This window comes from Haemaphysalis longicornis, unplaced genomic scaffold (assembly GCF_048455015.1).
Source record: "Haemaphysalis longicornis isolate Haplotype H1 unplaced genomic scaffold, Haemaphysalis longicornis Haplotype H1 scaffold_12, whole genome shotgun sequence".
Taxonomy (NCBI): Eukaryota; Metazoa; Arthropoda; class Arachnida; order Ixodida; family Ixodidae; genus Haemaphysalis; species Haemaphysalis longicornis.
The window spans coordinates 33,158,166-33,173,356 of NW_027526225.1; the positions used below are offsets into that span (position 1 = coordinate 33,158,166).

The following is a 15,191-nucleotide window of genomic DNA, read 5'->3' on the forward strand; positions in this document are numbered from 1 at the left end:
GCGTATGTAATATTGCTTCCGGGCATATATGTTCGCTAATTTCTACGTGAAAAAACTTTCCGGCCATCTTCGTAAATCGTGATTTGTTTTTACTGAGTTGCCCTTGAATGTGAGTACGAACTCCTATAACTCTACCAACTGACGCTTCATCCCACTGTTTTCTCCTGTCGTGGAGCAGGTAAGACTACAATTAAATTACTTGCAAGGGCTTCATTGAAATATATTGATTATTGCGCTGTCAAGTAAAGCAGGGTGTAGTTACCAAGGTGAGCTGGAACTCTCGTACGACAAAGTCGACTTGCGTGTCTGTGTTCATCAAGGTAACCATAAAGTTCCCGTACTTCTGCGAAGTCTCTGGCCAATACTGCTCACACTTTGTCTGCAAATGAACAAACATGACTGAATATTCGGGTATTGGGCAATGTAAGGCGAAGCAGTCTGCACACTTTTGCATATGTAATTTAAAGTGCACCATACATTAGGCGTATATGCCGGAAATAACCAATATAGCCAATGAAATGGGTTCGCTGGGAATGAAGGCATTGCTGCTCCCTTACATATTTTGGGAACAATCCCTTTTGAGCGTTAACGTTTGTACGTGTAAAATAGGCCTCCCTCAATTCTTTTTCGCCTGAGGAAACTTTCCGCGGAATAACGCATATATTGGAATTTCCCCAACACTTCTTTCCGGCTATCCCAGTTATAGAAAAGGACAGTCATCGCATCAATGTGAAGACGATGAACATTGACAAGCCTTGTTAAGCCGCGTGGAGTTTGAAAAGTGCCAAATTAGGCACTTAAGACCGGCGGTGTAGGGGATGCCCTGCAGGGATCCGCACTTGAGCTGGAGTTCTGTTACTCCAATTAAAGGTTCTCCTTCTCTCTTTCCCTCTGTGAAGCCATGTCATTGTCCATTCTGTAAAGCTAAGACGTCTCAGGCGACTGTAAAAAAGGAAAATGTTAGAACATAGAAGTTTTCCCAGCTATTATTTTGGGCCTTAACTTTCCTTTTCAACAGCAGGGTGTGCTACACTTTGACATTTTTTTCTAGCCGGCCTATGCTTTCGCACACACATAACACCTGCTTTGAAGCCAAAAAATACACAGGGGTTTGTCATAAGAATCAGGAGGGTGACTTTTTTAGCATGTGCGTCCCGAAAGATGGCATAAGGAAATGCCCCGCTATCCTTCAGCCTGTTAGGACGAGCCTGCAGACATATGAACGCCTGTCCAGGGTATGAAGGTTTTACCAGTGCACGTTGGTGCAGGTATGACGGAACAGCAATGGTACGAACAAAACTTCGCAGTTCACTAATTGTGAATCAGCAAAAGAGCTTGCATTTGTTGCGAGTTTTGTTTCAGTGCACGGAGAAAACTGGACCAACGCTGGCATAACTGTAAGTAACATTCGATAGCCCACGATACTAAACCAAATTACAAAAAATATGCACAGATTCATTCTAGTGGAATCACGCGCTCACTACTTATCTTTAACGCGGCCACTCAACAAACAAAATGACGAGAAAAACCTACCCCCGCTTCATGTCACCGCCAAGAGTGGAGTGTTTCCGACAACGCCACCTGTATAACATTGCCTTACTCGCCAGCCACCTCCGAATGGAAGCAGAAGGGACATGCGATGCGGGTGTGGAGGTGCGCGCCACACCTCGGTTCAGCGCGGAAACTACGCGCCCTGACGGCCCTAACATGACGGTGTACGACCGCCGTTTTTCGTAGGCTCCACAAACCCTATAGATCGTTTTGTATATTTCCCGTGGAGCGGCACTACCGTACGTTCGGAAGTCAGGCCGGAAGCACGCGGGAAGGCAAGCGAGTGGAAGAGGGAAGGAAAGAGCAACAGAAACATGGCTGCTTGTCAATTTTCAGCCGACGCGACAGGCAATGTTATACAGGTGGTGTTGGTTTTCACCATCACATGCAACCGTGCACTGTGACAGAGTTCTTCAATGCTTAAAAGCATTGAGGAACTTTTACTGGACTAACAAAGGGGAAGGTACTACAATGTGCAGATGAGGAAGGTACACAGCCCAACAGGTGTGAAGTCTTCGTTCGGTTGTGTTGTTTGCATTATAAGCTAGTGTGTAAAAGCTCGCGTTTAGCCGAGGCCCCCAGGTTTTTGGAATGTCGTGAAGCGAAGGAGGATTTTGTCGCACATCATCGTATGTAGTCGTTAGATCACAGGGTTTAAAGGGGCAAGAAAAAACGCAGACACTAGACGAGAAAGAACAACCAAGACAAACGAAGCGCCTTTAAAACCTGTGATCATGTCGAACCAACCATCCCACATTAAGCTATTGGTAGTCGTTAGCCACCCGCGTTCGAAATGACACTTTTGTTCTCCCGGGATCCTGAATCGCCGCATTCTTCACCGAAGGTACGGTACTGGGAAGCTGGATTTAGGATGTTGTTGGCTTACTGCTTGACACTGGCGCATTCCGCGGCCGATGAATATTGTAGGAATGTTGTGTCTTGTATAAGCGCCGATTTGTTTCTATTTTTACTAACCTCTCTAGAATATAATATCTGAAACGCTACTAGATTTTATTATTTAACATTTCCACCACTTTTGCTTGTATTCTTTGAATTGGCTCTCCCATATGTTTGTATTAGTACACGTATGGTACCTCGCATCGTGCTTTACAAATTTCTCTCTTTCTCCGTTATGTTTTTGAATTTAAGGCGCTGTCTCGTTTTGCCTGCTGCCACCGGTATAAGCTCCGCGCCAGACATTCACGCCCTCGTCACTATCGATGTATGGAGCTTATTCTTGCGACGTCTCGGCTGACACCCTGCAATGTAACACACCCTGTTCCCAGAAATCACGACTTATTCTTCTCGGTGGACACCCTGGAAACGGTGCCAAGCAGAAATACGAAATACCAGTCTTGATTCTTCTTGAAGTTATTTGCCACACCAGCTGATTACGGGTGGTATCGCGATCGCGCATTAATTAAGGAAATCCTCTTTTTAACGCGAAGCAGGCTGGTATTACCACGAAAGAAAAGAAGACTCTGAGGAATGGCCACAAAACAAACGTGTAGTCCTTTCAGAACCCACAAAACTGGCGGCACCCCTTAACGGAAGTTTTTATGTTCTCAGAAAGCATCTGGTCAATTCTGTCAGCTCACAGCCCCTTCGAATGGTGCCATGCATAGTGGACCTGCACCTTAGAGACCGACACAATATACTTAAAATCTATGACCTACCAGAATACGCAGCCACATACCAACTACAGCACAAAAAGTAAAAATAAAAAAAAATAAAGAAAATTGCCAGGTCATAAATTTGTAATATCTTCATTCTACATGAAACATTCTCCCACCCATACCAAGCAAATGTCACTCCTTTAACAATGTAGAAGTCCAAACCCCGAACGATATGCATATGTAAAGACAACGCATGCTTATGACATATCCAAGCTCCGGTGCCCGAAAAGCGGGAGGATGCGTTATTATGCTCTTTTCTTCATCATTAAAGAGGGTTATTTGCGATAGCATAGGAGACGGTGGCGTTTAATATCATCGTATCCTGGAGAGCTCACTTATGAGCCTATTTTTATTCTAATATTTTCAAAGCCTTAAAAACTTTATCTTTAAAGAAAACAAGAGAAACCTGTCTCTGAGAAGAAGGAACAGATGCGTCTATGCAAGCGGCCGAATTTGTTTCCTCAGTGAGGCCAGCGTGCTCTTGGTGCCGCAGTGAGCAGTATTGATGTCAAACTGCAAAGGCACTTCCTAACTTTCTTAGACGGGGTTGGACGGGCAACCTTTATGCTGTACCCCCTCTTGGAACTTCGTAGAGTAGTGCTTAACGTAACAAAAGCATTGGATGAAAACGTGAAAGCAGCAAGGCAGCTTTTAATTTTTTTATTTCTTGGGTAGCAAGGTAATTTTTGATATTGAACAAAAAACCGACAGAGATACGAAAAAGTAATGCTTCCTGTTCTAGCTATGACCTACTAGGACTACACTTTCTGTTTACGCAAATTCTGGTTTATTCACATTGCCAGTACGTTGCCATTTGTTTCGGAGACTCATACAAACTTATACCGTCATATCGCCAGTAGAAGTAAAGCTTAAGCAGAACATATGCCACTGATAGAGTCCGGCCAGCTGAGTGTTGTTGAAATTCAGAGTGACTGAGTAGCCTTGAAAAGGTTTCACTGAGGTCGTTTTTGAGGAAACATGAGGTATAACCGAAAAGGAGAACAGTGAACTTACCAGGATGAGAGAACTATATCATATATATTTTTTCAAACACATTATGTAAGTTACCGAACAAGAAACTGTTCCACACTGTACCTGCTAAGGGCGAAATACATTTTGCAAAAGTAAGACCATACATTTTAATGGCGGAGATTGGCTTCAGGTAATAAGAGAGATATAAAAGCATAAACGCACCACTCCGTGTTCAGTCAGGTTGGTAAGCATCACCACTTTGCAAGCACCTTCCTGCCAAACCATGTGCCAAAAATCTGTAAGTGTGGACGCCTTTGGACCTGCAAGCAGAAAATATAATACAGCATTGTTCAAATGTTTGCAATAGCAGTAATAAGTACAGGTTAAAGTAAACATACATTCACATTTATTTATTCCTTGCCAATCGCTTTATTAGTTTTATTTCTTTGTATAATGTAGCGTCTATGTCGTGGTGCTGCAATTGGTCAATCGTCAGACATTTCGCCTGAATTATCTCGCTTCTGCATGCCGAATGAAGCCCAACTTACACCTCGAAATTACCCCTGTATCTACCACTTCTCAGTGCTCTTTTAATATTGTAGATACACACTATGATTTATATCATTTGCTCGAACACAGTGCCCTTTTCTCCATGTTCTACTTCGTGGGTTGGGTGGTTCTGCCGGTTTGGTGGATTCCATCGCCCCCTTTGCGTTTAGTACTCAACAACGTGCAGTAGTTTTTTTCAAAGCCGTAAAAGCTAGAAAGGGTCGCTGCCCCACTGGCATACCCACAGTACCCTGTTGTTTGTCTCTGGGTTTTGGAATATATTTTTCGACAATTGCACTTATCAACAGATAGAGGAGAGAACGTAGGTCAAACCACGCGTATTTCAAGCTTTCAAACTGGCCATACACTTCATGTACTACTAAAAAACATCAAGGCAAGTCCGGCTCCGATCTTTTTTTTATAAAGGGAATGATTGCCTGACTACCTGGAACTAAAAAAACTGTCGAAGAATCGAATTACTCGCATCACAGACACCAAGAAAATGGGCTCGGGTGCAGTGGAAATTCTTTACATGGTCTGGAGAAATGGCTAATCCTCACAACGCCACACATATCTCCTCGTGAAGAGGGCTAAATGAATCAGAAGACATGTCTTGTCGCTGCAACCTTATCCTTGATGAAATTGCCATAACCATAAAACAATGCGATCCGTTAGCATATAGCTTATAACCACCAAACAAAATTAGTAAGAACACCAGCAAAAGCTACGAAAACCTGCGCGCACTCCTTATACTATACTGAACGTGATAGCATATTCCGAAATTGCCGAAACTATGTCTGTATTTTAGTCAAAAGCATAGCAGGCTGTTTGTCGGTTGATAGCATTACAGCTGAGTAACACCGTGGCGTGCGGGGTGGTTGTTGAAATTTCACGCCCACATATAAAAAACATCGTTACCCTTGTTTCTTTGCGTCTTTTTTTTCTCTGTACTATGCCCTTGGCCCAATACTTATCTCCCGAATAATAAAAAGAATCCCTCAAAACGCAATAAATGAGTACGTCTTTTTTTCTCTACACCAACATGCGATGTGTATCGCTGAATCGTTTGGTCAATTATCTCCTCCGGTTATCGGAGCGATAAAAAAGGAATGGCTTTAAACAGCTATCTAATAGTCTGATGTTTTTCGTAACCGTGCTTAAATTTTAAAATTTTAAATTTATAAACCTAAATATTGAACCTTCATTGAGCCGTTAAAAACCTAACGATTTTACTTATTTTCTCGTCTACTACGAAGGTACTTTATAACACTAACTACAGGTGTATTTGCTAAACAAGTGTACTGGCAATATCGCCCATTCTTTTTACATCTCAATGATGCGTTTTCAATACCCAAGAACTTTTTGTTGCCGTATTCTCAGGGACTCTTTGTTCGCACACTTGCTTGTGTGACCCTCAACTTGAGATATATACTAACACGGTATTTATTTTGATTTTATGCGAAAGTCTAAATGGCCTGATCCTAGAATAACCATCCTTTTTGTTTGTGGTGCAAGTCAAGAAAATGGCCGCCACTGCAAATGCTAAAAAATAACAAACAAGAAAATTTTCTGGGCTGGTATTCTGCAGTTTGTCCGTTTTGAAAACGGTAATTTCGTGCCCGTTTCATCCTGACACACTTTCGGTTGTAGGCCTGGTTTGGTTTGACTTTTGCGCAACTGTTTTTGCAAACAAATCGTAAACTATCTAATAAGTGTTTGCTTGAGCGTATTTTTAAAACATATGAATGATGAGATTTTTCGGACAAAGTTCAATGCTTTCACAACAAATGGACGATTGTCGAAATGTGGCAGCGGCAGCCTGCCGTTTCCTGGGGTAATGAAGCGTACACAATGCTACGGACGCCCAGTGTTTTTGTCTCTTCTACCACAATTATAATGCCGGTGACAATAAAGTGAATAAATACAATAACCTTCAGTTGCGTTTTTAGGAATCGACGCAGTTGCTGAGAGCTTGCTCGATTTGGTGGTTACGGCGTTGGCATTTCTATGGCACTCCTAGAGTATAGGAATATTTAAGGGGTCAGAAGTTTTGTTTAATACATATGTGTCTGCTTCTCGCGGAAAGCCTACGAACGTTAAGCTGATATGTGTATTCGTGAAGTGCCAACAAAAGCTTATAAGTTTTATACCGCGCAATTATAGAACTTTGGTCATCGGCTCAACACCTGCAAAACTCGCAAACGATGTTTTATTTTACTGCGTGACGGTGACGGCGTGGATGAAACGGATAACGGAAGACTGCAACGGCGATATCGCGTCTTCGCGCCGATCGCTGACTGAAAGCCAGCCGTAGCGAAGAAAAGAACAGTGCTTATCACTGGATCGTAGGCGCTGAGCCCGCGTTGCGCCAGCCAAGTACGGCTCGCAACTCGTCGCATAGCTACCTCACAGTCCTTCTAGAGAGGCGGAAATGGCGGCGCAATGCTTCTGCAGGCATTTCGAATGAACCAGCATTACTTGTGGCCCTTTTGTTCCTCCCGCGAGACAAAAAATAGACGATGACCTTAACATTCATGTCAGACATGCCAAGGCCGTCTGCTCCAAGAAGCCGTGCTTGCTTGCGTCACATCACATCCTGTTCGCTTTTAGTAAACCAGGGCTCGCTCGAAACGCATACTTTGAAACGGACACGAAACCGGCAAAACATCCGATAGCTCTCCTAGTGGGATTTGAACCAGAGTCTGGTAAGCCTGATTCACTGTCACTGTGATAACACAGCACGTTTAATCTTAAACCTTAAAGGTAAAAAAATCTTAAGCCTTAAAGGTAAAAAAGTTAAATGTAATAAAAAAATTAGTGCCCCACAAATTTGTGTCTACAGACGACCTGCCAAGCAGGAGGCAGTCCACAGAGTGCACAAAGCCAAACACGTTTGTTTGTCATTTGCAATTGAGCATACTTATCCAATTAGTTGAATGAATGATGGAAGGACCAGAGCTTTACTCTAACGAACCAAATGGAGCTGTTTGTTCTGCTCCCGCGACGTGGGCATCTTACTCTTTGTATAACACACCAACCCAGTACGCTCGACCACTGAAAAGATTGGACAGGTAGCATTGGCTGTTGGCGCCAACATTTGAACCTTCCTCCAGCACAACGGACATGTCATCAGTGATGGCATGAAACATATAGTTGCGCATGCACCCCCGTCCCTCCACTCTTCCGCGTACACGCATAAACCGGCAGCTGGTTATTTCCACTTGCTCAAGAGTGAAAGACATCGTCAAAAATGTCACTGTTAAAGCTGTTTAGGCTGAACCAGTAAAATCGGCTGGCGTGGCCGTAAGAAGCGCGAAAGCGGATGTTCATCCGGGAGGAATTCCCAGCTTCTCCACGAGCTGGAACTAGAGGAGGCGACGGCGGTGGCAGCGGCTGGCTGTTTTCGAGCCCATTCGCTCTTTTGTTCGGCCCGATGCTTGTTGAGTTCCTGCTCCTCCTCCTCCTCCAGGAGAGCGACATGCGTCCGTCCCAACGTGTAATAAAACATGGTAGGCCTCGAGCTTTAATTAAGAAGACAAACATGTGGCTGTCCGTTTCCAGGCGCAGTCGTAGGCATCGTACTCTCTGTGTAACACCCTAATGAGGTCCGAACCACTCGATTACGGGGGATCGATTACGGAGACAGGGTGCATTGAGCCATCAGACTTCCGCGTTTAAATCTCCCACCAGCACAATGGCCATGTTAGTCGAGACTTCAGCGTGCAGTAAGCTGGATGAAAAAATTTCTCCTGACACGTGGCCTTGAGTTGTCAGCGGCCAAGTGCGCCGCCATAGCGTTTACAAAGCGGGACTTCTCAAACTACCAGTTAATTGGCCCAGGCGTACCAATACCGTAGGTCACCTATCATAGATTTCTGGGTGTTACCTTCGACCTCCATTCGACATGGACGACGCACATCCTCAACCTAAAAGAGATGTTGACGTCATTCACGCAGACTTTCGACATGTTTTTCAACATTAATGATGAATGCATTGCTAGCTCTCTTCTATGGCTATACGATGCCCTCTGCGAAGGCTTACTTCGCCATAGCCTCCCAGCCTTGACTTCTCTCGCCAAAGGGAATTTGAGAATACTACAGTGGTTCAAGGCTTGAATTCTGAGGGTATGTCTTCTTGTATCGATGACTACTTCACAGTGAGAACCATGAAATAGAGCCGACGGCTTCCGCCCACTGCTTTGCAGGCAATGGAACAAGTTCGACGCGCCTGCGAGTTGTGGCAAGGCAATATAGGCATCCTCTGGTTACATGCCGTATGGGTCTCCTAAATACAGCACGCTCTGCCATCCTAGTGTCAGCGTTCAGCCTCTTCTCACCCTTTGTGGCTATTTTCGACGATAAAAATGGTCCCCACGACACCTGGATTTAAGCGGAAGACGGACATACCAGCCCCGGCTCTAAAGTTCTTCCCCTTGGAGCATATTACAACAAATACCGAGGCCACACTCCCGTTCACACTGATGGCTCAGAGACGGTTAGATCATCGGTGATAGGGATATCGATTCCTTCGCTGCTCACTACCATCTGCCGCCTATTGAGCCGTAAGTCTTCACCGAAATTTACTGAGTTGGCCGGACAGCGCGCTGCTTTTCAGTATATTCGAAAGCAGCCGGCCAGTCCGTGGACGGTTTGTACAGACTCCAGGTCAGCCCTCCAAATCTTAATGTCGCTTCCACAATAACAGGTGGCCTGGGAAATCAATCATTTCGACTCAAAAGCCATGCAAAGGAGACAAAGCGCAGGTCTTCACGGCCTTCCGCCCACTCCGGAGTTTCCGGCAACGACGCAGCTGACAAAGCCGCCTCATCTGCCCACAGTCTCTGCACTCATCCTCTGCCGATCCCATTCACGAGAAAGGATGTGGCAACATTCGCCTCATCAACTGCATCAAAAGCGCAGATGTCTATCTGGACTGATACAAGGCAGCAATACGCATCTCTTCACGGGACTGATCCCTAGTGCTCCTTCGGAATGCTACCTGGGCTTAGCACGCGCGAGGAATCGATTCTGCATAGGCTGCGCTGGAATTTGGCCTACACGGGACATCACATATACAAAATCCAACAGGTATCTTCACCTCATTGTTCCCCATGTGACTCACGGAAAGACATTCATAATTTGATATGCGTGTGTACTAAGGACACCGTGCACAAACAGAAACTCATATTTTCTTAGCGAAGGCAACTTCGTGCGGGACTTGAGCTGAGGACTGTTTTAGATCTTTGGTCAAATCCAAGTCATACTACACAAACAATGAAGGCTCTCGTGGAGTTTCTTCATAGCACAGAACGGGACCGAGTTTTGTGACTGAAAATTTTGGGCGCATCAAATGACATCTTTTTGTTTTGAAATTTTTTGCCTTTTTTGTTTTTTTCTCTTCTCTAACCTAGCAAGCCAGCCCGACAACTCGGCTAACATCGCTGGTCTTCATTAAAGTTATTCACTCTCTCTCTCTCATACCCGCTGCCGTAGCTCAGCGGCTAAGGCGTTGCGCTGCTGCGCACCAGGTCGCTGGTAAGATTGCCGCCGCGGCAGCCGCCTTTCCGATGAGGCGAAAAGCCACAAAAGCCCGTGTGTGAGAGATTTCGGCTCACGTTAAAGATCCTCAGGTGGTAAAATTATTCCGGAGCCCTCCACTCCGGCGCGCCTCATCGCCTGCGTTGCGTCGGCGCGTTAAACAACACAATCGATCAAATCTCTCTCTCTCTCGTTCGTAGTTGTTGTTTTTGAAACTGTATTAGATAGGATGGCCAAAGGCCAGGGGGGGGTGGGGGGGGTGAAGGGAAGGGAGGACGGAGCACTGTTCTTATAATGCCGGCTTCAAGGGTTCTCTTCAGGAGTCGTGCAGACCACTGCTATATTGCCCGTACTAGGCCGCTCTAGCGGCATGAAAATCAGCTGCGCGTGCACGCCCCTCTTCTTCCACCTCAGACCCGCACACGCGTAAGCCGGCAAGCGGTGATTGGCGCATACGTTCGCATGAAATACACCAGCGAAAATGTCACTCGGAAAGCCGTTCGAGCTCAACAACAGTATGTGCCCACACTGGCGCTCCAAACGGGGAAGCTTCCCTTCAAGCAGAAGGATTTCGCAGCTACTCGGTAGGGTATAATTTGAGTCGGCAACAGCTACGGCTACATGATTTGTAGTGAGGGCGGCGACGGTGGAGACTTCCGGTCGTTTTTAATCCCATTTGTACTTCTGTGGAATCTCCGCAATCACCTGATAACGGCGCTACCGCCGTTGTCAGCCGACTGCGCATTTTCCAAAAGAAGAATCGGTGGTGGCGAGGTGGATACAAAGAGCGGCACCGAGAAAGCGGCTTCACCGGAATGTTCGGGGGGGGGGGCGAGGGTGTTAGAAATATGAGGCGTTCTTTTTCAAGATGGGCCATATACAAAAAGTGAAACAAAAGCAGATAAAACTGAAAACTGCAGCGACCAGAAACACTCGGCAACTTTCCACTAAAAACGAGGTTGCACGAAAATAGGTGAGTTTACGCCCTTGTAGCGCGTACGCAGATCTTAGGTCGTATAAAACGAGTCAGATCTCGCTATATCACGGGTCCAAATAAGCCAAATCCGTCCGCCCAATCGGAGTTATATTTTGGCTTGACTGTTCGCACCGTTTCGTGAGTGTTGTCAGAATATTTTTTTTACTTTCCGGACGGCATGAATTCGTATGGCAATTAGGAGGTCGGAGAAAGACCGGTCCCCTGACGTCGCGACAAAGGGAACGGAAAAATATGTAAAAGAATAAAATTGAGCGATGCGAAACAATCATTTCATCTCGTCTCCCCCATATCTACGTAGTAACTCCAGTTATGATTATATTGTTAATCCTACATTTAGCATTTTAATCATCAACTAAACAGCCGCCGCTTACAACGGTGGAAAATCCATCTTCCGTTTCTTTTGGTACGAACCAATACTTTAGGGTGAAAAAGAAGATATGAGCAGCCTTCTTGAGGAGCGTTCTGAAAATTCATGGCAAGGCAATGAAGAGCTTGCTTATTTCATGAGTGCCTTCAGGCGTACCCGAAAACAAATATCCTACGGAAGATTTGGAAAAGGGCTGCTAATGCTGGCAAGATGACTCATCTTCCCTTCCGTATAATTCCACTGTTCGTGAAGGCCTGTTGCGCATTTTTAATGTCTTTTCCTTGAAAACTCTAACGCACCCACTTGAAAGCCAATTTAAATATTGTGTTCATTTGAATGCCGCATCAACTTGAGTGTTTCAAACAACTACGAGCCAAAGGCAAATTTTTCACCCTAATATTGCTGAATTTCAATGCATAATTTTTAAATTGTTATGGCCATAAGCTTCTTCGAGATGACAAGTCGAACATATCATATAATTGCTTTCACAGCGTTCCATTTAGGTCCTGTAACAAACTTCCACATATTTCTCAAACTCATCTAAGGTGGATTTGGCTTATTTAAAAAAAACGCATCGTATACTGCTTCGCAGTCAATAGAAGCACATCGACTTGCTAGTATACAAAAAAAAAAGCAGTGGCTTAGCGCCGATATGCCAGGACATACGTGGCGTGAGGTATGGTTCCGCTGGTTATTCTCAGCTTTCATGGTTGTCTTGGATTAGCTCGATTATCATGCTTAATGCTGGTTCAATGACGCACACACGGTATACGCATTATGTGACACGTGTAGCTAAGCTGGTCCCACAGGCGCACGCCGGTGTTGCTGCGGCACACGAACCATCGGTTCCACACCCGGCCACCCATTGCACGATTATCAAGTGGACAGGGATGCCACGTGTCACGGTTGAGCAGCACGGCTCTCCAGGAGCCACGCGAAACGGCTCAACCTCGGCCAGTGTTGCTCACGCTACAAAAATGCTGTGTTGCGACAGTTGGTTCATGGTTTCAAAAATAAAAAGAGCTCCACGGTCATGCATAAGAAACACGAGTACACCTGATAAGAGCTCGTCCAGTCTACTCTGTCTTTTTGTAAGCGTCCTTTGCGCTCTTGTTGTTGTTATTAGAGGCCAGCAGCAAAGCAAACGTTGTCGTTTTACTTGAGAGCAGTATATGTCTAACCCACCCAGTTTTCATTCCCGTGAAGCTTCTGTACACGGCAAAGCTCAACGGCTCCTCCTCGCCGCCCCAAAGCCCTCTTTCACAACTGTTACTCCCACTCGTCCCCACAGAAGCCTATTTCACAAGTTGCACAATGCTCTGACAATGGCGGTAGTGCCGTTATCAGTGACTGCGCAGAATCAAGAGAAGCGTGAATCAGCACAAAAACCATAGAGTTTCTAACAATATACACTAAAGAGCAATCTGGCGGTAGCGTCTGCGCGGCTCACAAGAAGGCTGTCTGTGTCGTCATGGGCCGCCATTACATCATGCGCGCGCCTTAGTTTCATCCTTGGCTTGGATTGAAACGTTTCATTCACCCCCATTTTAAACAGCCACAAAATGGCGATGAATAATATGCAATTATGCGTGTGGAAAATAAAACGGGCTGTTTTAAAATAAGGAAAATAGAAGTAAATCGTATTTTTGCAGGAACGGTTGTGCCTGCAATTCTGCAGGCCTAGGTGGTTGTTACGAACAATGTTAATGTTTGAGGGGGAGGGGTGGGTGGAAACTCATTAGAGACTATAATTTTTTAATTTTACCATTATTCGAAATAATAACTTGTTTGAAGACTTTAAAAAAATTTTCAGCGTGCCTATAAAAACGACTCCTTCGTGGTGAACCGCTGCATCGACCGTCAGCTACAGTTTAACAAGAAAAAGAAAACATGGCGGTAAACAGTCGTGCACGATGACAAGATAGGACGGATACAGGCGCCGGTATCTGTCGTATCTTGTCTTCGTCGAAGAACGTTTTTTTTATAGTCAGCTAGAAATTTCGTGGTAGCATATTACCCGCTTTGTCATACGTCCTTTGACTGCAGCATAACCAACGTCAGGTATGATGACGCACTGCCGGTGGTTCCCCGAACGCGGCTACCACAGAGCAGGAAGGATTTCGGCTTCCACGTAGCTCGTAGGCGTGTTAACGAATAGGGATGAAAACAAATAAAAGACCTCTAAACATCCATTTGTCACGCGAAACCCAAGCGAAAACTGGGGTCTTCCCATAAACCCCCACGACGACATGAATTACCAGGAACAGTTTCTTCTATAGTATACTTTTCTAAGAAACTCTAAGGTAAAAACGTCCGAAAGCCGCCGCCGCCGAACCTGTAGCCCTAGTCGTTGCGGCCTAGAATTCTATCTCTCGCAGTACCAGCGAAATCTTCCCGTGTGGAGAGAAGCTTTCCTGTTTGAACACCGGCGTGTGCCCATCATTCTTGTTCAGCTTGAAAGGCTTTCCATGTGACATTTTCGCTGGTCTATTTCACGCGTAAGTATGCGCCAATCACCGCTTGCCGGCTTACGCGTGCGCGGGTCTGGGGTGGAAGGAAGGTGCGAGCACTCGCAGGTGGGTTTCAGCCTGCTACCGATGACATGCCCGTTGTGCTGCTGGAAGATTTAAACGCGGAACTCTGATGGCTCAATGCGCCCTGTCAGCCGTCCCCCGAAAGCGAGCGGTTTGGGTATCATTAAGTTGTTACACAGATAGAACGATGTCTTCTACTGTGATGGAGACGGACAGTCACATGTTTGTCCGCTTTAATAATGCTCGAGGCCTGCCATGTTTATTACGCTATGGGACAGACGCATGTCGCTCGCCTAGAGGAAAAACAGCAGGAATTGTAAAAGCGTCGGCCCAAACAAAACAGCAAATGGGCGCGAAAACAACTGAAAGCCGCGGCCGCTGCCATTGCCACCTCTAGGTACAGCTCCTCGAGAAGTTGCGAATTTTTCCTGTAAGAAAGCCAACTTGCCCGCTTCTAACGGCGACGTAAGCCATTTTAACTTGTTCAGATTAAATGCATCCAGAGCGAGATTTTCGACGATGGATTTCATGTTTAAGCAAGAGGACATAACCGGATGCCGGTTTATGCGTGTAAGCTTTAAGAGTGGACGGAGGGGCGTGCATGCGCTACTATGGGATTCATGCCATCACTGATATTTCGTTGTGGTTGAGGAAAGTTTAAATATTTACGTAACGGCCCAGTGCAGCGACCTTTCAGGTTTTTTCAGTGTTCGAGCGGACTGGGTTGGTGTGGTATACAAAGAGTAAGATGCCTACAACGCAGGAGTGGAACAAACATCTCCATGTTTGTCTGCTAGCAGCTCCGGTTCTTCCGTGATGCATTCAGATAATTGGCTAGGACGCATGCTCAATTGTAAATCACAAAAAAACGTGTTTTGCTTCGTGCACTCCGTCAACTGCGTTCTGCTTCGCAGGTCATCCTTCTCCAGAGAGTGGAAGGGCACTAACGGTTTTGTTCGGCCTTTCTTGGTGGCACTCGATTTCTTAGGGGATGGGCTAGTAAACTGG

The 15,191-nt window shown here is 45.6% G+C and overlaps 1 protein-coding gene across 2 annotated transcripts in view; it reads right to left on the minus strand.

Annotated features, from left to right (window-relative positions):
- Positions 1–15,191, minus strand: part of LOC144162553 (receptor-type tyrosine-protein phosphatase kappa-like) — a 616,238-nt gene that overhangs the window by 38,804 nt on the left and 562,243 nt on the right. For both annotated transcript variants that reach the window (XM_077693141.1, XM_077693140.1), the window contains exons 26-27: positions 4,422–4,519; positions 263–379 (exon numbers count right to left, since the gene is read on the minus strand). In XM_077693141.1, coding sequence (XP_077549267.1) covers positions 263–379; positions 4,422–4,519 — 215 coding nt within the window. The remainder of the gene's footprint in view (positions 1–262; positions 380–4,421; positions 4,520–15,191) is intronic.